The sequence below is a fragment of the Alexandromys fortis genome, unplaced genomic scaffold, assembly GCF_014885135.2.
Source record: "Alexandromys fortis isolate MF-2015 unplaced genomic scaffold, M_Fortis_MF-2015_v1.1 scaffold_2_1_26212458, whole genome shotgun sequence".
Lineage (NCBI taxonomy): Eukaryota > Metazoa > Chordata > Mammalia > Rodentia > Cricetidae > Alexandromys > Alexandromys fortis.
This window is the reverse complement of record NW_026067930.1, coordinates 15,696,855-15,718,158: the sequence shown is the minus strand read 5'-3', so window position 1 is coordinate 15,718,158 and position 21,304 is coordinate 15,696,855. Positions and strand designations below refer to the sequence as shown.

The 21,304-nt window shown below is 45.9% G+C and overlaps 1 protein-coding gene across 1 annotated transcript in view; it reads left to right on the top strand.

The window, feature by feature from the left end:
- The window catches only part of Fer1l6 (fer-1 like family member 6), a 136,820-nt gene that overhangs the window by 18,660 nt on the left and 96,856 nt on the right, over nucleotides 1-21,304 (top strand). The window contains exons 2-8 of the mRNA XM_050145363.1: nucleotides 4,272-4,310; nucleotides 5,251-5,325; nucleotides 7,159-7,244; nucleotides 12,217-12,337; nucleotides 14,936-14,990; nucleotides 15,088-15,219; nucleotides 19,014-19,076. Of these exons, the coding sequence (XP_050001320.1) occupies nucleotides 4,272-4,310; nucleotides 5,251-5,325; nucleotides 7,159-7,244; nucleotides 12,217-12,337; nucleotides 14,936-14,990; nucleotides 15,088-15,219; nucleotides 19,014-19,076 (571 nt within the window). The remainder of the gene's footprint in view (nucleotides 1-4,271; nucleotides 4,311-5,250; nucleotides 5,326-7,158; nucleotides 7,245-12,216; nucleotides 12,338-14,935; nucleotides 14,991-15,087; nucleotides 15,220-19,013; nucleotides 19,077-21,304) is intronic.

The window sequence follows — 21,304 nt, the reverse complement described above, 5'->3', positions numbered from 1 at the left end:
AGCTTTTCTATCTGTGTCTGTCCCTCATCCAACATTCCAGCATCCTTAGTACACACCAGTTACTGTGATTGCTCTCTAGGGTTCAGACAGAAGCCAGGCATGGCCACTGCCTTCAAATGCTCAGCAAATGGTGAAGGTGAGCGATGTCTTTTCAGGAGCTGTTCTGTCAGCATGACAAGTGTGTAAGGAAGGGAAGAACAAAGTGCTGATAGAGGCCAGGGGCGTGAAAATACTAAGTATTAATATTAAACATCAATATTAAAAAGAATCGTAGCTCAGAGTGCACAGTTTCTCACGTTGGTGCAATCGGCTCTTGTCTGGGGTACATGAGACCACTGGTCATATTACGGGGCAGACAGGGAGCAACACACCGAATAGAGTTACAAATCCTGAAGTTCCCCTGTTCCAGCTTGGTTTCTGTCGCCGTGATAAACATGATCAAAAGCAGCATGGGCGGGAAAGGGTTTGTCTGACTTGGACATCTCAATCACAGCCCATCACTGAGGGAAACCAGTGGGGGAAGTACGGGGACCACAGAGGAAAGCTGATGTCTGGCTTGCTTTCAAGGCTTGCTTGGGCACCTTTCTTATACAATCCAGGACCATCTGTCCAGAAGTGGCACCACCCATAGTGGCTGGGCTCTCCTATATCAATGGTCCATCAGGAAAATGCTCCATAGATATGCTCTCAGTCCAATTTGATGGAGACAGCCCTCAGTTCCCTCTTCTCAGGTGGTTCCAGCTGGTGTCAAGTGACAAAAACGAACCGGCACTTATACCCTGCACCGAACAAGTGATTACTGTCACCAGCTGGACTTCACCTCCTAAATGTTCCACAGCCTTCCAAGACAGGGCCATCAGCTAGGGATTAAGTCTAGGGATGTGTGACCCTATGGAGAACCTTTCACAAGCTGTAAGATCCTCTTTATTCAGGATAAAGCTTCATGACCGTCACATGTTATAGATCTGTTATAAGTTGAAACATTAGTGTTCTTGACAGTATTCTAGGGTTGTGGCCATACCCTGATCCCCAACCCAACACACAACAGGTCAAATTCTATGGAAAACTAGACCTAGACATCAAATAGGTATCAAGATATAGTCTCTGGTACGGGTTAGCTGGTTTGAGAAAGATTAGTTTTAAGTGCAGTTTAGACTGGGGTCCAGATTGGTTTTCAAATGCCTTCTTCTGAACCAGATAGGGTCGCCTATGTAGCTATAGGAAAGGGGGGTCCAGTTGCCTTGGCAGCTTGCCTCCACTTAACATTAGGACAGGGTGTAGGTGTTCAACCAAAGGAATGATCCCAAGAAAGGAATGTGAGCCAACCGCCATACTCTTCACTCTACAGAAAGTAACTGAGGAATGTACTGGAGGCAGAAGGCTTAGGGTCTAAAGAAATGCAGAGAGAGCTGAAGTAGCTGTGCCGAGACAAAGAGAGAAGACAGCTGTTTCTAATGTTGAGAAGCTACCTGCAGTGTAGCGTGGTTGAAACCGGATTGGTTCCTTGGCATTTAGGAGCGTGGAGGCCAGAGCTCTGAGAAACTTGTAAAGATGCAGGATGGGAGAGATGTACCATTTCTCGGGGGCCCAGGCAAGGGAAGGCTTTGGAATGGAAAGAGTAAAGCTCTAACTACACAGTTAGAATCTGTTTCTTTAGCTTCCTTGTATTCTAGCCTGCTCAGCCATGGGAGACATGCTGATGCCTATGGGGGGAGGAGGATGCCCATTAAAGGAGCAGGGGAGGAGGGAGTCACAGACCCAGGCACTGAAAGGAGCTCTCTGCCCGAGGAAGAAGGCATCCATAGGAATCTTTGCTGTTATACAGCAGCATCAGTGGGAAGCCTGCAAGCAAGAAGCCCTCCTTTTCCTGGGGCACCCCCCTCCAATTACACCTTCCTGCCACTTTGCAATTAAACACTTGGGAAATACGCCTGACGAATTATGGGAGGCTGCCTTCCCCCGCCTAGCTCTCTGTACCATGGCTCCAGATTATTCCAGTTGTCTTGGGATCTTAGAACTCACAAGAAGTGGGGTGCTCATTAGAGACCTTGGAGATGTGTATTAGACTCAGCTGACTTCTTGAAGGCGAAATATTCAGGCTCTTAATGGCCGTCAGTCAAGTTGTTACATTCGACTCTCATTACGATGAGTTTTGGGGCTGGAATGTGTAGAAGAAGGGCCTTGAGGGCTGTGTGTTAAAAGCATGTCCATTTGCCTTGATTGTGCGCTTGAGATTCCACCTCATAATAGGCCAGCATTAATTGGTTCTCTCTGGACTAAGAGTTGATATTCAATCTGTTCAGGTCATTAGTTGGTCATTATGGACCTTTTCTGAGCCCATAGCAGACTGGCTGTTTTCTCTTAAGCCTGAGAATTATGCTCCTTTACGGCTGGACTGATCCCATGATTAAGATGCAAGGATAGTCAGTACTGTGGTCCATTCAAGTGATGGAGGTGAATGGAAAGGGGTGGGGAACTGAGTTAGAAATGTACCCTGAACAAGTATGGATTCTGAATGCAATGGTTTTTCTCCTTTTGGTTAAGAACATTCTTTTAAATTTCCCTAAAAGAAATAGGAAACGGAGTCAAAAAAAAAATTCCTGCTATTCCAGCATGACGACCCAAGTTCAATCCCAGCACCCATGCAAAAAGGTGGAGGAGGTGCCGTGTGCTTATAACCCTCAGGAGGTGGAGATGGGACTCTGGGCTTCACTGGCCAGTCAGCCCAGTATAATGGCAGAGCGCCAGCACCCAGTGAGACTCTGTCTCAAAAACAAAGTGGAAAAGTGAATAGCTCTTGAGGCATGACTCCCAAGGTTAGCCTCTGGCATGTGCACACTCGCGCGCACACATGTGCACACACACACACACACACACACACACACACGCACACACTCATGAGTGTCTCTCTGCATCTCCACTACTGGGATTACAAGTGCGTGCCACTATCCCTGACCTTATTTTGTGCCCACTGGGGCCCTGGGTACTAAATGTTGGTCTTTATGCTTGTAATGCAAGAACTTTACTGACTGGGCCATCTCTCCAGTCCTTAGATAATATTTTAAGTAGTGTTCGCTTATTGTCCATAGCATGTGGTTTGATAGCGCATGCTTCCCATCCTCCCCCACCTTCCCTTCATCACCCCACACTCCTATTTGTCTCCTTTGTTCCACTAGACAGTTTAGACTCTACTTTCATGTTATAGACACATACCTATATGCATGCATCTTTATAAAGTCTAGGACTCAGAAGAGAAAGGAAAAAAATGCAGTTGTCATTTTAAGGCTGGATTAATTTGTTTGATATGATCATTTTCAGAAACTAGGACTTTTCCTAAGATTTTTGGATAATCTTAGAATGCTGGAAACACTTTGATTTTTATTGTTGTTGTCTGTTTTGTTTTTGGAGCAGGGTCTCACTATGTAGCTCAGGCTGACACAGAACTTGGCATCCTCCTGCCTCAGTGCTGTAACTACAGATCTGTACCATCGTACTGACACTTGTTCTTAAGACAGACTTGATTGTATACCAATCCATTCTCTGGATAACAAGATCCTACCAAAAAATATAATTACATTTAGTTTAACCTTTAAAGGTGTTGGAGATAAATTCAGTGTTTAGCTTGGGATTTGTTTTTGTTCTTTTCCTATATTGGAGGCTATGGTTGAGAGTTTGGAAGGTGGGATACCTGAGCAACTTGTGTCCCTATGGGCACTTAGAAAGAGAGGAGGCAGCAGAGACCTGCACAGGTCATACCATTGACACAGTTATCCCAGTATTGGCCATTTGGTCCAAGCTGCTACTGTTCTGCACTGAAGATAGAAAAGCTGGTGCTGAAAGGGAACCTGGTGACTCAATTAAGAAACCATACAACTCTAATTTTGAGTAGTTTTCTAATTCTGGAGTCATAAAAAAAGATATGAAATTAGCTACGTATAGATATGGTTCTGGCTCTCTTTAAGCAGTTCATCAGGAGGTTCAGGAGAGTTGTCTGCATGACGAGCGAGCCAGTCTGGGAAGCGGAGGTAATTTAGGATTGCCCTCCAAAGATGAGCCTGGGGCTTGGAGGAGGTCTGTGATTACCACCAATGAAATCATTAGAAAAGTGACTAAAAAAAAAAAAAAACCCCTTAATTCCAGTCCAGCACCTCCTCGTTGGTGCCACATATCTGTGCCTGGCATTCTAGATGGTTTGCACCAAAGCTGCAAGAAGATGGGCAGAAGCCAGTCTAATCCAGGCTGTGTTTAACATTCTTCTTGTTTGGACACAGATATCGGAGTCATGGTAGCTTTCACCCTGAGGAGACCAGGTTGGTATGGGTGTGTCTGTGTGTCTCTCGACTCTTCCTGGGGTGGCCTGGGAGGTGCCATCATAGGTCCTGCACTGGAAGGACTCATCTTCTTGGGGTTCCTTGTTAGAATAATCCCCAAGCAGGAGAGGGCTGTTGTGAGGGAAGCCATGATGGAGGCTTACCACATTGGTCCTCCTGATTTGGTAGCTGGTTCCCATGTATTGACTAGACAACCCCAATTCTTCTTTAGGAGAAATGGTAACAGCAGTCCTTACTCCATGGTATGTTGTAGGGATATTAGGAGACCACATATGAAATGGTATTTCTGTCACTATTAGTACAAAACTTAAAATTTCTGTCATCTTTTCATTGATACTATAATAAGTTGTAGCAAGTCTTCCACTTTACAAACATACCTCCTATTTTAACGTCATTTTTAATTGAGTGAAAAATGTCTTTGTGTCATTTGGGGAATTGAAAACTCATCCAAGTACCAAGTCCCCAGTTCTAGAGCTAGAGTCACACAGCTTCTCCCAAAGCCTCACCTTCCAGCACCGATCCTGTTTCTCCTGCTCTGTCCTCCAGTGCCAAGACCAGTAGAGACAGGCATGCCACACTTCTTCCCTGCCCCTGGGTGACACAGGGTGGTGGAGGAGCGTTTATCAGTTTTCATGGAGAAACTCTCTCAAACTCTCTCGTGCCAGGAGCAGGCTTGATGACTGTCATACAGCTTCAGGCAGATGCGCTGTGTGCCTATCATTACGATAGGCGAGGAGCAAACTGTCTGAAGTGCCTGGGGCATTCCCAAAAGGCTTCTTTAGTTATTCCGCAGGGATTTGAGTTGTAGATAAGAGATTTTGAACTCCCCTCTCCCCCCCATGCCCTGGGTTAAGTAAAACTTTCTGCAGGTAGTTCAAGACACCAGTATTGTTTCTGTATTTTTTTTTTTTTTTTGAAGACACAAACCCTTAGGAGACTCCAATGGACAGCAGGGTCAAGAAGGGCAAGCGCTCGTTGTTACAAAAGAGAAGAGGTACCTGAGCCAAAGGATGAGTATCCCTCTCTTCTTCTGCCCTTCAGCCATGCCCATTGCTTAGTCACGGGCATCTCTGGGAGAAGCCGGGATGCCCAGCCGTCCATGTTGTGTGTGCTGGGTCTCTTTCCAGCGCCACTGTCATTGGCTAGTAGCAACTTCCCTTTTGCAGATGGAAATAACTCAGCCTTGACAAGCAGCCAGTAGATACTGGCCAAGTTCCTGGGATATGAGGTTCTGTCTTCATGAGCCAATCATGACATTGAACTCTTGGGGAGCATATTTTGGTTCAGGGTTTGGAAAGTACCAGGTGTGGTACCCTGCTTGGTAGTTACCATTGAAAAAAAAAAAAGGCTAATTAAAGCTTTTCCTGAGAATGCTCGCTTAAAATCCAGAAAGGGGAGGTCCCCCATGTGTTTGCTCTCTGGAGCGACCCTAAGAGGACTTAGAATGACGACACTCCCTCCCAGAGGGCACTCCATGCCACTTCCTGTCTACCAGGCCCTGCGTAAGCCCTCTGTTTACTTTGCTCCATTTTATTTCTTCCCAGTTGGGCCGGGAAGCAGGTACCCTGGTTTATCTCATTACACAAAGGAGGAACCTGGGGCTCTGACTTTTCCAGTCCATGTCTGGGTGCTACCGAAGTCCATTCTTGGCATCTCAGCCTCAACAACCCCCAAATCCCCTGGGTCAGAGTTCCATTGTGAAACTTGTCCTGGACACACGGTCCTTGAAGAGCATCCTTGGCTTGTAGACCTCCAGGGAAGGGAACTCTCTCCCTCCTGAGCAAGTGCATTCCATTGCTCAGCATTAGCGAGCAGGTGCCTTAATTCCTTACCTAAGTCTGAGAGAGAAATAAGTACATCGATAAAATGGATCTTTGTTTTTTTTTTCTGTTGGTTGGTCTTAATACTATCTCTTAGAACAACAATAACAGCTAGTAATAACAAATGCTTATTGAGCAACTTATAGTTTATGTACTTTGATAACTACTTTTCATTTATTACCTTGTTACCCAATGGGATCTTGAAGTTGGGAGAACTCAGGGCCTATCTGAGGTTGTGAAGAGCCTACTGGGATGAGAGACAGACACGTTGACTATGGAGTAGGTGACCTTGACCATGGAACTCACTGCCTCATTGGTCCCACATTCAGAAGCACAGGACGGCCCAGGGGCTAGGAAGTGTGCACTTGGGGGAGAGGAAAGTGGGGGTTGCTTCCCTGTCCAGGGGACACTCTGCAGCCCAAAGCAACATGTGTGAAATGAGAAGCTATCAAGATCCTCTACTAGGCTCAGTTTTGGGGCGCACACCATGCACCAGTTGAGCAATGTGTTTATGGCTTGGCCTCCGCGGGTACCAGAGCTCCACGACCTTAGAAGCAGTGTGAGGGCCTGGCTCCAGCCAAGTGATGGCTGCCAAGAGGACTGGGAGATTCAGGTTTCTCAGCAGTCACAGTAGACTGTGAGCCTAGCAGATCTCCAGGAGCTGTGTGGCCGGAGACACTGTTGCCACCCTCTCTGGCTGGAGACAATTGCTGCCATCAGCAAATGATGTCATTCCTGACATCACAGCACCTGGCATGGACAAGCCCGAAGACATGAGAGGTGCTGAGCTTGCATGATTAGAAACCCCAGCCTGCCCCAGTGGTGTGCAGTGGTTTCTGGACAAGGAGGATAACCTGGAGACTCATGAGGTCTTCTGACCCCCACTCTGGGTAGATGAGGGGGCTGACCAGCCAGTAGGACCTACCTCCTCTGCATGCTTTTTTTTCTCCCAGCCGGGGTGATAATTCGTTTCCATGACTGTATTGATGAGTTGTTCTTCTCTGCAGGAAAGGAATGTTTGGACTAAAGCTGAAAAAGAAGAAGAAAGATAAAGCAGAGAAGGGATTGGTCCTCACCAACAAGGGTGCCCAAGGTGAGGTGTGAGGTGGGGTGCTGCTCACTACCCAGGCCAAAGGGCCTCAGGTCGGGGATTCTCCCTACGTGAGAACGTAGCTGTCTACGGCACAGGGAGCAGTAATCTGCCTGCTGACTCCCGGGTTCTCCTGAACACGATTGTGGGCCTCAGGGAAATCATCCCAAGGCCCAACATCATCGACAAACAGGGGTGGGGTGGACACCTGCTGGACCATGGAATGGGCCATCTGAGAAAGTGATGACAGGTTCAAGCTCAGTTTTTGCCTTCGGTTTTTACCGGATAAGTGGCTCAGGAGTTCCAAGTCTGCCATTATCAAATGGACAGGGCATGGGTAACCAAGCTGACCCCACACCATCCTGGAGGGGATCAAGGACAGTTTTCAAAGCAAAAGTCAGGATTCTCACAGTAAGATGGGGCAGTGCTTTCTATACATTATCTCATTTAACGCTTCTTACCGGCAGGGATTGTTGCTTCTTTTTTTCCAAACAAGATTCCAGAGACAACAGAGAGAATACAAATCACGTGTGGCAAAGGCTATCTGTAGAATTGTCAGGCAGGGTGTGTGTGGGTGGAAACGTAAAGCCATTGTTAAGAAATTAAGAGGGCTTTCAAGATGGCAACAGTAGTGCCTAAACCAAGCAGGACAAGGGTCCTTCTGATGAGGGCTCTGTCTGTCTGCACAGAATGCCTGTCAGTCATCTTGTCTTGAGCACTGGGGAGCCTTCTGGGAAGCGGCTGCTTTGCAAGATCAGTCCAGGCTCCCTGACTTTCTGTGCTTCGAAATGGGTCATTCCTTCTGCCAAGTGAGGACCAAGACTCCCATTGGGCAGACACTCAGCACTGATGAAATCAAACTGGATCTGTGGTTTCCAAGTGGACAGGACTGGGGTGACCACCTAGTGACATCTACCTAGTGGCTTTGATAACACCCAGTTAAAGACTGGCATTCTGGACCATACCTAGACTCACACGGTACGGTGGGTAGAACCCATCTTCATGCGTCTTGAAGTATTTCACTGTCATCCTCCATAGCTGCCCTGTAGCCTGAAGCCCCACCTAACCACACTCTTTGCTCTGAGTAAAACGCAGTCTTAGAGAGAAAGCGATGGCCACTCATTCATCCTGAGATGTTGGTGGAAAGGGGGTACATTATCTTTTCAGTGGCTACCATGCCTAAAGCTTAATAGGAAGGTCAGGATGGAGGCTCAGTCATTAAACTCGCTACACAAGCATGGGGACCTGAGTTTGAACGTAAGAACCCACTTGGAAAAGCCACTAGGGTAGTGTGCAGTCCCAGTACTGGGGTGGTAGAGACAAACATATCCCCAGGGCTGACTGGGAACCCAGCCTTTCTCAATCAGTAAGGTCCAGGCCAGTGAGAGACCTTGTCTCAAAAGTCAAGATGTTGAATGACTAAAGAAGACACCAAAGTTGACCTCTGACCTCTACACACACACATACACACACACACGTATGCATGCATGCACACACACATACACACATATATGCATGCACGCATGCATACATAACCTGTTTCTCCCACCCTAAGAACTTAAAAGAAATACTTTATTTTTCAATCAAATTGAAAAATATTCAATCAAATTGGTAATATGGATGGAAGATTTAAAAGACTCTGGATCTTTTCCTGGTCCTTGAAATTAAGTCTTGGGGACACTGGTTGACTAAGAGATGTTCCCTTTTCCTCAGGACCTTATGGAATTTACACATTTGACATATTTAATAAGTGTCTGTTACTTGACATGCATCGTTCATGACCGTGAGCAGTAGGTTGTGGTCTCTGTTTCAGAACGGAGGTGTCAGTGGGTGAGTGGCTTGCCCCGAATGAGTCCCACAGTCTCTAAGTAGAAAGACTGACATGGAGCCTGGGCTTTCTTGACCGGTGTGATGGCCTCTGATTGAGAGTAACCCCTTCCTCACCAGGAGGGAGGAGATTAGAGCAGTCAGTAACAGGCATGCCAAGGGAACTAGCCCTGTGACTAGTCCTTGTTTAGAGTCTTCAGCCCACAAAACAAACAGGGCAGACGTCCACCAGCTCCTCCTAGAAAGTAAATGGTACCCATCCTGCTGGGAGGGGCTGGCCCTGTAGGGAAGGGACAAATATGGGTATCAGAGCAGAATCTTTGGTCCTTCCTTCTTGGTTTTTCTTGGGAAGCTAGGGTTTGTGGTGTGTGTGTGTAGTGTGTGTGGTGTGTGTGTGTGTGTGTTTGTGAGGAATAAATTTCATGGATAAAGAGCAGGTTGTGTCAGAATTAAGTCAGAAGGAACAGAGAGTGCCCCAGGTGATAGGGCCAGAGGACCTGGTGGAAGCCAGACAGAAGAAGGCATCCACCCAGAGTCGGGTGTGAACTTCAGATTGTTTACTAAGTAGGAGGGGAAGCCTCTGGGAGGAGTTAGAGAAGTCACTTGCTTTTTTGAAGTACTTAAGGGTGCTCACCGCACATTTGCCCCTATGCCAGCAGGTCTACATCCGTAAGACTCTAGTGTCCTCTGATTCAAGGTTGCTGGGCATAGTTGTCTGGCTAAAATCAGAACCCAAACCTGCTGAAGCTGGAGAGTACATTAGAAATAATTCAGTTGATGATGGATTTATAGCTGAGTCTCATCAGCCCTGGGAACAGCAACTGGGCTGTCGGAACAGGGTCGAGGTAATGCCCTGTGGAAGGCTTCATCTCTGCCCTACAAAATGATACCCAGAAGGCTTGGAACAAATGAGCTTTTGGCATATACTCTGTCACGAGACCTTTTCCTTCATCATCTCTACTGCTTTGATTCATGGGGTGATGTCTGGATGACAAGATTACATACACACACACACACACACACACACACACACACACACACACACACGAAGAAGGAGGGTGGGAAAGGGAAAGAAAGAGACATACAATTACAAATACAAAATACAATTACATCTATAAAAATATCCTGAGTGCTTTAAAATGTTTTAGAGATACTTTCCTTCCTCAGTTTTCATTTCACTGAAGGAAAAAAAAAACAATCAGGAATTTTTCATGACTCATGTAAGCCACCGTCCTTGGGCTGCGGCAGTCACAGGGTGGGGACACTGTTTTATTTATCTTTCTAATGACTCTCTGGTGTAGCAGGCATCAGCCTCCCTTAAATATAGAAGCAAGAGAAGGTAAGTGACATGTTTGTGTGCAGGGACTTTGATCATCACCTGGGGAACTGAAACAGTTTTGACATCTAGGCAGTGTTCCCAGGAATTAAACCAGAATCTGGGTTAGAGGGGAAGAATCCGAGGATACGACTGCCATCCATCCATTCACTTGGGTTTGCTACGGGCTTATAACTTTGTTTCCTCCGGCTTCCTAGAAAGCAGTCCTTTCTAGAGGAGGTAATGTGGTAACTGAAAACAACACACATTTATTCTTTTGCAATTATGAAGCTCAGGTGCCTGAACTCAGCATCCCTGGGTCAAAAATCTCAAGACCTTTTCTTCCTCCCTCCTTCCCCTGTTCGGTCAGGGTTCCAGCACTGTGACAAACCCCCAAGGGGATCATCTGATAAGTGGACAACAACAAATATAATAATAATAATCAAAAGGAGCACGTGACTGTTCCCAGGCAGAGGCAGACATCTGGGAGGGTCCAGAGTGAACATGACCTTGAGGAGAATGGGGGAGGGGGAGAGTCGGGAGGCCAGGAGCGTGAAGGGTAAGAAGGACCAGCACAGCCAAGGCTGGATTGTATAGGGCAGAGCTGCTGGGAAAGGGCAGCCCAGCCCTTGGGTTGGAGAGTTCAGGGTAGGGAGCCAGCTATGCCGGTCTATCATACCCCATAATGTCTAGGGACTGAGGGATTCTGGAAGAAATTTCAAAGCCAGTTCTGCTTTGAAACGTTTAATAGGCACCCCAGTTAGCCCTTTGTTCTGGGTTTTAGACCTAATAAGAGGAAGGAAAAGTGTATTTTTTTTTTTAATTTTCGAGACAGGGTTTCTCCGTAACTTTTGGTTCCTGTCCTGGAACTAGCTCTTGTAGACCAGGCTGGCCTCGAACTCACAGAGATCCGCCTGCCTCTGCCTCCCGAGTGCTGGGATTAAAGGCATGCGCCACCCACCACCCGGCAGAAAAGTGTATTTTTAACTCATGGTTTCTATTCATGGTTGCTTGGTCCTGTTGTTTCAGACTAAATATGACAGGGAATTCGTGGTAGAGCAAAGGCTGGGAAAGGTGGGGGGAGACTTATGCCAGGGTCCCAGTTTCCACTGCAGAGACGTACCGCTGGTGACATAACTCCCTTTCACTAGACCCCACACTTGATAGGTCTCCCACTTCCCACTTGTGGCATAATTTGACCACCAGGCTGTCAACACTTGGCCTGGGGAGCTAGTGGATAAAGTTGGGCTGTTCCTCACTTTGTGACATTGGTTAGTCTAATCTTTGCCCCCAGGGTCACGCAGCTGTCTTTAAAATCCCCCTCTGTGCCCTCTGGTGAGGATAGATGTGAACGCAATTAGGACCCAGCTGCTAATACAGCCTAATCTCTGTGGTCCCGCCCTGCTCTGTTTTCACTACAGGGGTACCATTTGCAGTGTCCAAGGATGAGGCCCCACCATTATACATATTACACATGTGTCAGTCAAACCTGGCCAGCACACCCAGGAATGACACTCACCTGGGATCCTGCCTCCAGTTTCATGCCTGTCCCATTTTCTTTGGAGATTGTCTGGTCAAGGTCTTGGATAGGTTTTCTTAATTTGTAAATTTGTTTGAACCTTCTATTTGTTCTTACATATGAACACACACACAAGTATACACACACACACACAATCATGTGTGTGCTTGCCTGTTTTTTTTCTGTCAATACACTGTCAAATTCAATAACAGCCACGGCTACGGGGCCTCCCACGGTGGTAGGCGCAAAGTGGAGGCTTGCTTGCCACCTCACCTTGATTTAACAAGATTCTCTTCCTTCATTTGTGTCTACAGATGGTCAGAGTGACTCCGAAGCGCTGCAGGAAGGACCTTCTCACCAGGAAGGACCAGAAGGAGATGCGATTCATGGCGATGCTTCCATCACTCCCGGCCCCTCGGCTCCTCCAAAGAGGAGGTACGGTGTTATGACAGGTGGTCAGCGCATCCCCCTTTGCACCTGGGTGTGCCAGGCTTTCGGAGAATTAGAAAGGAGACACAGTTACTGTCCACCAGGAGCCAAAGGTCTAAAGCAGGAAGAGAGTTCTGTGTCCACTCAGCTTCTCTCTGAGTGCCAACCTTCAGCAGAATTCTGGTCCCACTAGCCTCAGACTTTAGATGACTCTAGTTCTGTTTCTGGGAGCTCAGGAAAAAGCACAAGAGCAGAAGGCAGGTTTGGGAGCTGACCCTTAACCCGCTCTTTAGGTCACAGTGATCCTAATTACCTTGGTTTTGTGTTTCTCCCAAAGAGAAGGTGTTTCTTAAAACTACCAGAGGGGAGTCAGAAGAAACTGGCTTCTGCATGCTGTACCAGCTGGCTGGGATTGTGAAACTAAACCAAAGCTTAATCAGTGGCTTAATAGAAGTCTTTATTGTGGTCCTTGTGTCTGTGGGTCAGTTAGGTGGTTTTAATGGCCCCACAGAGCTGTCAGATTCACCTGTGTGTAGTCTCTTGGCAGCTTAGTGATTCTAGCTCAGGGCTGGTGGCAGGCTGATCTAGTGGCAGAACCACTGCACTCATCACAGGGCAGAGAGCTTGCTCCAGTGCTGGCCACAGCAGGGCTGAGGACAGTGGGAGCATGTGAGGTCTCTTGAGACTTAGGCTCAGAGCTGGCAGAGGCCATTTCAGATGCACTGAGTTGACCATTGCAAGTTACAGGGCCAGTGTGTGTTGGAGCAGGGTGGGACAATAAGGTGCAGATCCAGGAGAGAAGCTAGTAACTGGTGTCGCTGGTGTTTTCTGTCTGTGGTTTATGTCATTATCTGATGAGGGGCCTCAGGCCCTTCCATTCTCTTTCCACGCAGATGAGTTACTAACGGTAATACAAATTGGTACCTCTCTGGGTGGGAGACCCTGAACTGGTGTTTCATGGGATATGTAGGGGAAGGTTAAAAGGAAGCAGGAGATGGGTTTAGGGATAGGACAAACCCAGAGGTGCCGCCATGAAGCAGACATGACATTTTTGTGTGCACACTGTCACACCTCTCTCTCTACACTGCACCTTGACAGCTGTCAGTGCTCTCCCTGTGGCCTCTGAGCAGGCTCTTCAGCTGTTCCTATCTTCCATGATGTCCCAGGTCGTTTGCAGAAGAGAGGAGAGCAGAAGGCCTATTCTTCCTCCTTGATCAGAGCATTCCCCATGGGCTGAAAAGGACGGAAATTCTGCCCCCCCCCCCACGAATACTAGTTCAGACCCCACCTCTGTACTTAGGTCTTTCTTGCTCACAGAGCCCCGGGGAATTTCTTCTCTACAGCTCTTCTGTCACACACATACCCCCACGGGACATTTCACACTTACAATGTCATTTCACACTTACAATCTAGATCTTTCCTTATAAGCCTTGGCTCTCTTTTCCCCTGGAGAGATTGCTAGCTCTACAAGGGCAGAGATGATGGCCTACTAGTCTTTATTTTACTCTTAACCAAGCCTAGCACAAGGTTTCAAATTATGAGTAATTGGACTGAATTTGCCATTCGATTGATGAACATGTGAACGATATATACGCTTTCTTCACCATCAGCCCCTGGAGGAATTATTGTTTCAGATAAGGAGATTAAAGCAAAAGCCTAAAATTGAGGAGAATAAATATTTGGGACCAATCTGATCCCAAAGTCTTGAGAATGTTTTTCACAGCTTACAGCATCTTCTATTGGGCTGAATTGCAGTCAGCAGGCATGGGGTGAATGAAGGCAGGAAAATGAAGTCACTGTTGGAGGCCAGAAGAGCAAAATTCAATCAAACACATCTCAGTTCATTTCCCACCCATTGCTGCTTCTGTGGCAACAAGGATCCTTCTCTGCCCATGATTATCCAACAGCTAAGTGCCCAGGTGCTGCACATCTATTTTCAATTACCCGAGCCCGTCCAGATAAACGGATTCCCTGGGACTGAGCAACTCAGTGAGATGGCATTTTGGTCTTCCCTTCCAATTTTCTTCGTTCCTAATCCTTTCATAAGCAATCACAACACTCACAATTTTTATATCTTCTAGAAGGGATGAAGAGCTCCTGGGTCCGGAACCAGTCAGGCGAAGGGCAGATCCTTACTTCGACCCATCTTTGCCTCTGCCTTTCTGAGGAATCCTTATTTCTATAAAGGTTATAACGCAAACAGCACGGGAAACCTTACATATAAAAAATGCTAGTGTTTACCAGAATTCCTGCTAGACACTAGATTAAATGCCTGCATACATATTATTTCATTCTAGCAATTGCCTTGTGGTATAAATGATATTAATAGTAGCCTCACTACTAGGATAGGGAAACTGAGTCATAGGATTCTTAAGTCTCTTGCCTACTTATATTTATTTCCCAGGAGACGTAGAGACTCTGTGATAGAGTGTAAGTGAAGGCACTTAGAAACTCTTGGGAAAATGTTACCGTGGCTGACACGTCTGAAGTATGTTCTTACTTGAGATATATTAATTTGCTGTTACATTGTTTATTTTTTATCTCATACTTGCATACAATGTTATCAACAAATATAAAACAATATATTAAACTTTACTTTAATAGAGCAAAGCTGCTGACTAAGATCCATGATGGGGAGGTCAAATCTCAAAACTATCAAGTAAGTGAGTGGCTCATTCTACCCAGCACCCCCCAGTTCTCCTCATGAGAATGAAGGGCAATGACCAGAGGGACATGGGCGCTGCTCTGTGTTCCAGATCACCGTCACCATCACTGAGGCCCGCCAGCTGGTGGGCGAGAACATCGACCCAGTTGTGACCATTGAGATCGGCGATGAGAAAAAGCAAAGTACGGTGAAGGAAGGCACCAACAGCCCATTTTATAACGAAGTAAGTCACAGAGCATCCGCTGGGCCCCCGCATCCCTTCGCTGACATCAAAGGGTTCCTCCGCCAAGTAGAAAATCGAAGCCCCTCAGCGTTCCTTCCCGGTCTCTCATCAAAATTCGCATCACAATCTGAGCTCTTTCCACCCACATCCCTAAGGTGCTGATAACAAGACAGTAAACAGGAGCACCGCTTTCTTCTTATTATTGTTATGAGCTTATTACCGTTCTTCATAAGCCTTGAGATTACATCCAGTGAATCTCGAATGCCGGTTAGAGAGACGGCACGGGAACAACACTGAAAATCGAATTACTGAATCTGAAATAAGTATACTTTGTTGGAAAGCAAAACACTTGTGTTTTTCTAAGATGTATAGAAATTTTAAAAGAAGACCCCCAAAGAGAGAAGTTTCTAAATAGTCTCTTTGTAATAAAATATTATTTGGTAAAAATATGACAGATTATATAATAATATAGGGTAGAAAACCTCATTTCCCTCTACCTTTTGAATCCTAATGACCTAGATTTCATCCCTGGGAAGATCCATTTTCACAATATTCCAGAATCTTCCAGAGAGTTCTCAAGCACACACAGGAATACAAATCAAAGCCCCAATGGCAGCACTCGGTACCACTGTCCTAGGCCTTGTTCTTGTTACAAAACAACGGGCTTTGGGGTATCACACAGGTCAAGCTCACTTCTGACTGGGGAATTTTCCATTGCTTTCATATGTCATCATTGACTGACTGTGTAGTCTCTCATCTACGGATACTAAAACTTTGCGCCTTTGGCTAGTACTTACAATGTATTTATATGGTCTAACTGACGACACAGGGCATAAACATTTAAACTTGCGTCTTACCAAATTGCCTGACAACATGAATTACCAAAAGAAGTGTTGCGGAGACATTACCACCCTAGCGGTAATCTACAAGGAAGGCAGGAACAGCGTGGATAATGACATTAACTGAAAAGCCTACAAATCGCATGGGAGCTGCTAATTCCTTTCCTCGTCGTCATTATTGTCCCCGAGCCTTCCAGATGTCTCCCATCCCCACTCTTCCCTCATCTCTTTGGCACAGATGTGATATTAGAGAATATGTATGCAAATTCTCTAAAAACTGCAAAGCCCCATTTACTTGTCAAAGGTTATAATTATGCCTGCAAGTCTTGGCTCTAAATGATATTAAATTGAGCCCAAGGGTAGCAAGTAGGAAACCAAGAAAAAGAACAGAAGGCAAGCCAAGGACATTTATCACAAGTTTTCACCTTTAAGGCAGAGGCCATCGGGGTTGAAGGAGGAAGTGGGGTTGTGAATATTTTCTAGTTAGAAAAGCAGGTGCATAGAAGTCTGTAAGGCATTAGAGAGTGCAACAATGTAACTAAGCCGAAGGCAACAAATATTAGAATGGATTTATCAGCCCAAAGGATTCCCTCAGAGAGCCTTCCTGATCAGACTGAAGAATTTCACTACAGTGACATTTCCATGTAAATTTGAGTTACAAACATTTTTTTTAAAAAATAGCAAAATAAGTACTAAGTATAGTGTGTGTGGATATTATATATGAAAAATTTCTTTAAAGATTATACCTGTTTTCTTATTAAAGAACATATAATCAAGATCATCCTTAAATTTATTTATTTATTGTAGCATTAGGGCTCAAACCATATGTGAGGTGAGAATTCTTTTATTTATTTAAAAAGAAAACAATCTTTTTTCATTATACATACCAATCCAAGTTCCCACTCCCTCCCTTCCTCCCATACCCTCCACCTATCCTCCCACCCCACCCCCATCCACTCCTCAGAGAGGGTAAAGCACATTGCTTTGGGGAAGGCCCAAGGCCCTCCCTCCTACTATAGCTAGGATGAGCAAGGTATTCATCCAAAGAGAATAGGTTCCCAAAAAGCCAGTACAAGCAGTAGGGATAAGTCCTGGTGCCACTGCCCCTCAATCTGCCCCAGCCATGCAACTGTCAACCACACTCAGAGAAACCGCTTTGGTCCTATGCTTGTTCCTTCCCAGTCTGGCTGGAGTTGGTGAGCTCCCATTAGCTCAGGTAGACTGTCTTAGTGGGTGTACCCATCACGGTCTTGACCTCTTTGCTCATATTCTCATTCCTTCCACTCTTCAACTGGACTTTGGGAGCTCAGTCGCGAGGCAAGAATTTATGGTGGGGCCACACCTCAGCCCCAGTGACTACCATTTTGAAGATCTCCTAGTACAGCAATGGCAGTTTGTTTTGTTTTTCTATTTTACTCCAGGAAAGAAAGGTGTTGTCAGTTTTTTTTTTCTTCTCGCTGGTATGTTCATCCATAATTTATCATTCTTTTATATCTCTTTTATATCTTTGCCTCAAAGCAAAGTCAAGAACCTAGGACACAGCAGTGTCCCGATCCTTCCTAGCCCACCCCATTGTTCCTCTTCCATACAATAACCTCACGTAGACACCTCCCCAGTCTTCTGTACCTTTAAGTTCTACAACCCCATTTGAGAGGGACGTGACTCGGCCTCTACAAAGCTTCCACTCTCTCGTCTATAGAAGATTCTTGTTCTTTAGGAGGATCAAAGTGAGGCTCCAGAGCCAGAAATAACTAGGATTACGAATCTGGTCATCAGCCTTCCCATATGCGAATGTGGGTATCCATACAGATAATTCTTACATCTGTGTGCAAGCATGTGCACACATGTGTGCCTATATCATGGTATGCATACGGAGGTCAGAGGACAGCTTACAGGATCAGTTCTCGTCCTCCACCTTGAGGACTCTAGAGAAATACCTTTACCACAGAGCCATGTTGCTACCCCCAGGGTAATTCTTTAACTCTGGAATTTAAGTATGGGAAAAATCATTTTTCATTCCTCCCATGGTTAGTCTTGGTAATTTTATAAGAATGTTAGAAACAGAAAAACCCTGAGAAATGTTTTAAATGTGTTCACTCAAAATCAAAACTACTCCATGATGCCGTTTTCACTTATAAGAAACCAAAAAGGTAAAGAGCTAACAATATTAGGGGTTGGGAAAGCCACAGCAAAAGCCAGATGTAAAATGCCTTGTGTAGAGGTTTCAATGAGAATGTCCCCCATAGGCTTAGATATTTGACAGTTGGTCCTCAGTTGATGTACACACACACACACACACACACACACACACACACACACACACTGGAGACAGGTTTTGGGATGAACATCCTGGTGCCACTTCCAGTTTTGTCTTTCTGCCTTGTGTTTGTGGTTGGCTCTCAGCTTTCTGCCCCAGAGCCTAGCCTCCCCACAATGACAGATTCTCTTCTCCCGGAAACTGTAAGCCAAAATAGACTCCCTTTTCATGCCTCGCTCGTGGTATTTTACCATAAAATCAGAGAAGTCACTCATAGATAAAAGTAGAATTTTTGGATCATGGACTATGTGTATGTAAAAATTTAATAGTATTATTAGTCTCCCAGGAAGGAACTTTGAATACTATCAAAACTTTACCTGCATACAATCCATGATCCAAAAATTCTACTTATATGTAATTTAGAGGAATAATTATAGTTATCCTATGCAAGAATACAGTTGGTGGCATTTTGAATATAATATATAGAGTAATAAATAAAACAATGCAAACAACCTATATGATCTTCAGTAGAGGACAAGCCAATCAAACGATGAGCTGCTGGTGCCAATAAGGTCTAAGCAGCAGCAGCGGCAACAGTGGGTTTGGGTTAGAAAGATGCATATCTAACCCACTCCAGCAACAAGCTTCTTAGACATAAACTGGGAGTTGATGACCAAGCTGAACTTCATGTTTTACAGTACTTTGTGTTTGACTTCATTGGACCCCAAGTGCACCTTTTCGACAAGATCATCAAAATCTCAGTAAGTAGGACCATTGCAGGTGTGGGTACTGGGGAAGGTAGAGGGGACTCTAGGCATGGGGGACTTTCTGGGACAGCTCAGCTTGGTTCCGGATACCTGGGTTCAGGAGGATAAATATGGGCCAGTGACTGCGGAAGTAGCAAGCTAAAGCTCGATATTCCCACCTTTGCTTCTTGGAAGCCAGCAATAAACGACAGTGAACTTCTGCTAATTGGATGTGGGAATATGAAACATATGTTACAATCGACATCTTCGTTGACTTACGTTTTTCAGTTATTTTTTTAATCATGCTAATGTGATGCTTTTCTATCTGGATGAGATCTACACTAATTAACCACAACCATCTCTTCTCCTAGTTAGCGGTAATTAGAGAAACAGGAATAGAAACTGGGGAAGGATGGCATAGGTTCATCTCATTACTGATAATGCCTAATGAGCAGAGGAATCAACTGGAGTATTCTGGAATCCTTCAAAGTTACCAATGAAGGTGGACCTCGGGATCTTTGCAGGGGGAGTTGGCTGCTGCGCAGACCTTCCTCGGCCTCTCCAGGGAGAGGAAGTTTATCCTCAAATGCAGACCGCAGAGTAGAAAGAGTAAGCTCCCCTGGCTTACCCGGTACATGGACAGCAGGGATGGGAAGAGGAAGTATAAATGCTGAAGTCATCTTGTCCTAAACGAGACCGGAAATGGCTGACTAGGGCCCATTACCAGCTGCACAGCAGTCAGCAAAGCGACAGAGGACAGTGGGTGGCAGGCAATGACGTCTATCCCTCCATCTCAGAAAGTGGCTGCTTCTTCCAGAGAGGGGTGTGAGGCTGGGTGTGCCCGAGAGTGGTAGGGTGAGAGTTGGAGAGTGAGTAGGTGCTGTCTTCCAAATCCTTCTCAAAGAACAGAACTCGTATTTTGTATGTAAAAGTGCGTGGAGAATGAGGGGAATGTTTCCCTCAACAGTCAAACCAACTCTGATGGGAATCGTGAGGCTGACATTTGTCTTGGAAGTCTCCTTCCTGTTCTTCTCTTCCTGGCCTGTCTTTTTGTCACTTGCTCACACACTAGATCAATGCCTATGGGATATGGCCTTAACTGCAGCTGGACGTCAACAACGTCCCCTCGTCAGGCATGGTTTCTGGCGGTGTGACACTATCCTGCCCAGGAGCACTTGAAGAACGCGACTCCCAAGGGATGGAAAGTCGCCAGGCAAACGTTCTTAGCATTTGAGTTTTGAGTGTGATGATGAGGATGCAGAGGATATTTTGGGAGCTGGGATGGCTCCCAGGACACTCTCTGGACATAGTGCCACCACTGTAGCTGTCACCTGATGACACTGGCCTTGTCGCAGCTCCTAGGGGACTTGCTAGGTTACGGATGAAGTTCATCACCAGGCATCTAAGCCCCATGATAGGCAAGAGTCATGGTTGTGTGAGGGAGGGACACAGACTTTTAGACATAGGGTCGAGGCTGATTTGCCTGCCGCATCTCTTCTTTGGGAGAAGACAGTTGTGTGGTTCTTAAATGACTCGTAGGGGGAGAGATCAAGGATGTTAATGGAAAACCCTCCCTCTCATGTTCAATGCAGTTTTCTTGCTGGTTCATAAACTGGAAGCCAGTGTGCCCAGAATGAATTCAGTGCTAAAGAGAGATGACCCGTAATCATGTGTTCTTAGCACTTTGACAGCTATGAGTCCTTGTATCAACCACCGCCCACTGCAAAAACACTATCTGACCATGGCAGAGGGCAGCACAGATTTATATGTACAAACCTAAGTATTTAGAAGGCAGTTTGACAGCATGGTGGCTTAGCACAACAGCAGCAGTAGGTTCTGCGCTAGGGCTGCCACTTCCCCATCCACGGACTTTTGACCAGGTTTATATTATTAGGCATAAATACTCTCTGGGGGAGCAGACCTCAAATTTAATCAGAAAATGTTTGGCTACTTCCATCACAGTCGTGAAACTGCTGTGTAGGTAAGAGCCAGCCAGTCACATTCCAGTGTGAATGGGAGAAGGACTCAGGAGGCTCCGCCTCCAGCTGAGGAACTGTGGGCAGTCCATGGCTTCTGGAGGAGACAGTGTCATTATTCTTTGCGAGTATGGCCACTGATAGGTGGCGTGTGTTCTAGTGGATGACCCCAAACCCAAGCATATATGGGCAGCATTCCCTGGACTCAGTGGGATATAAAAAAGGGGCAACACATAAATTTTGGAGGCAGACATGCTAGAGGGTTCC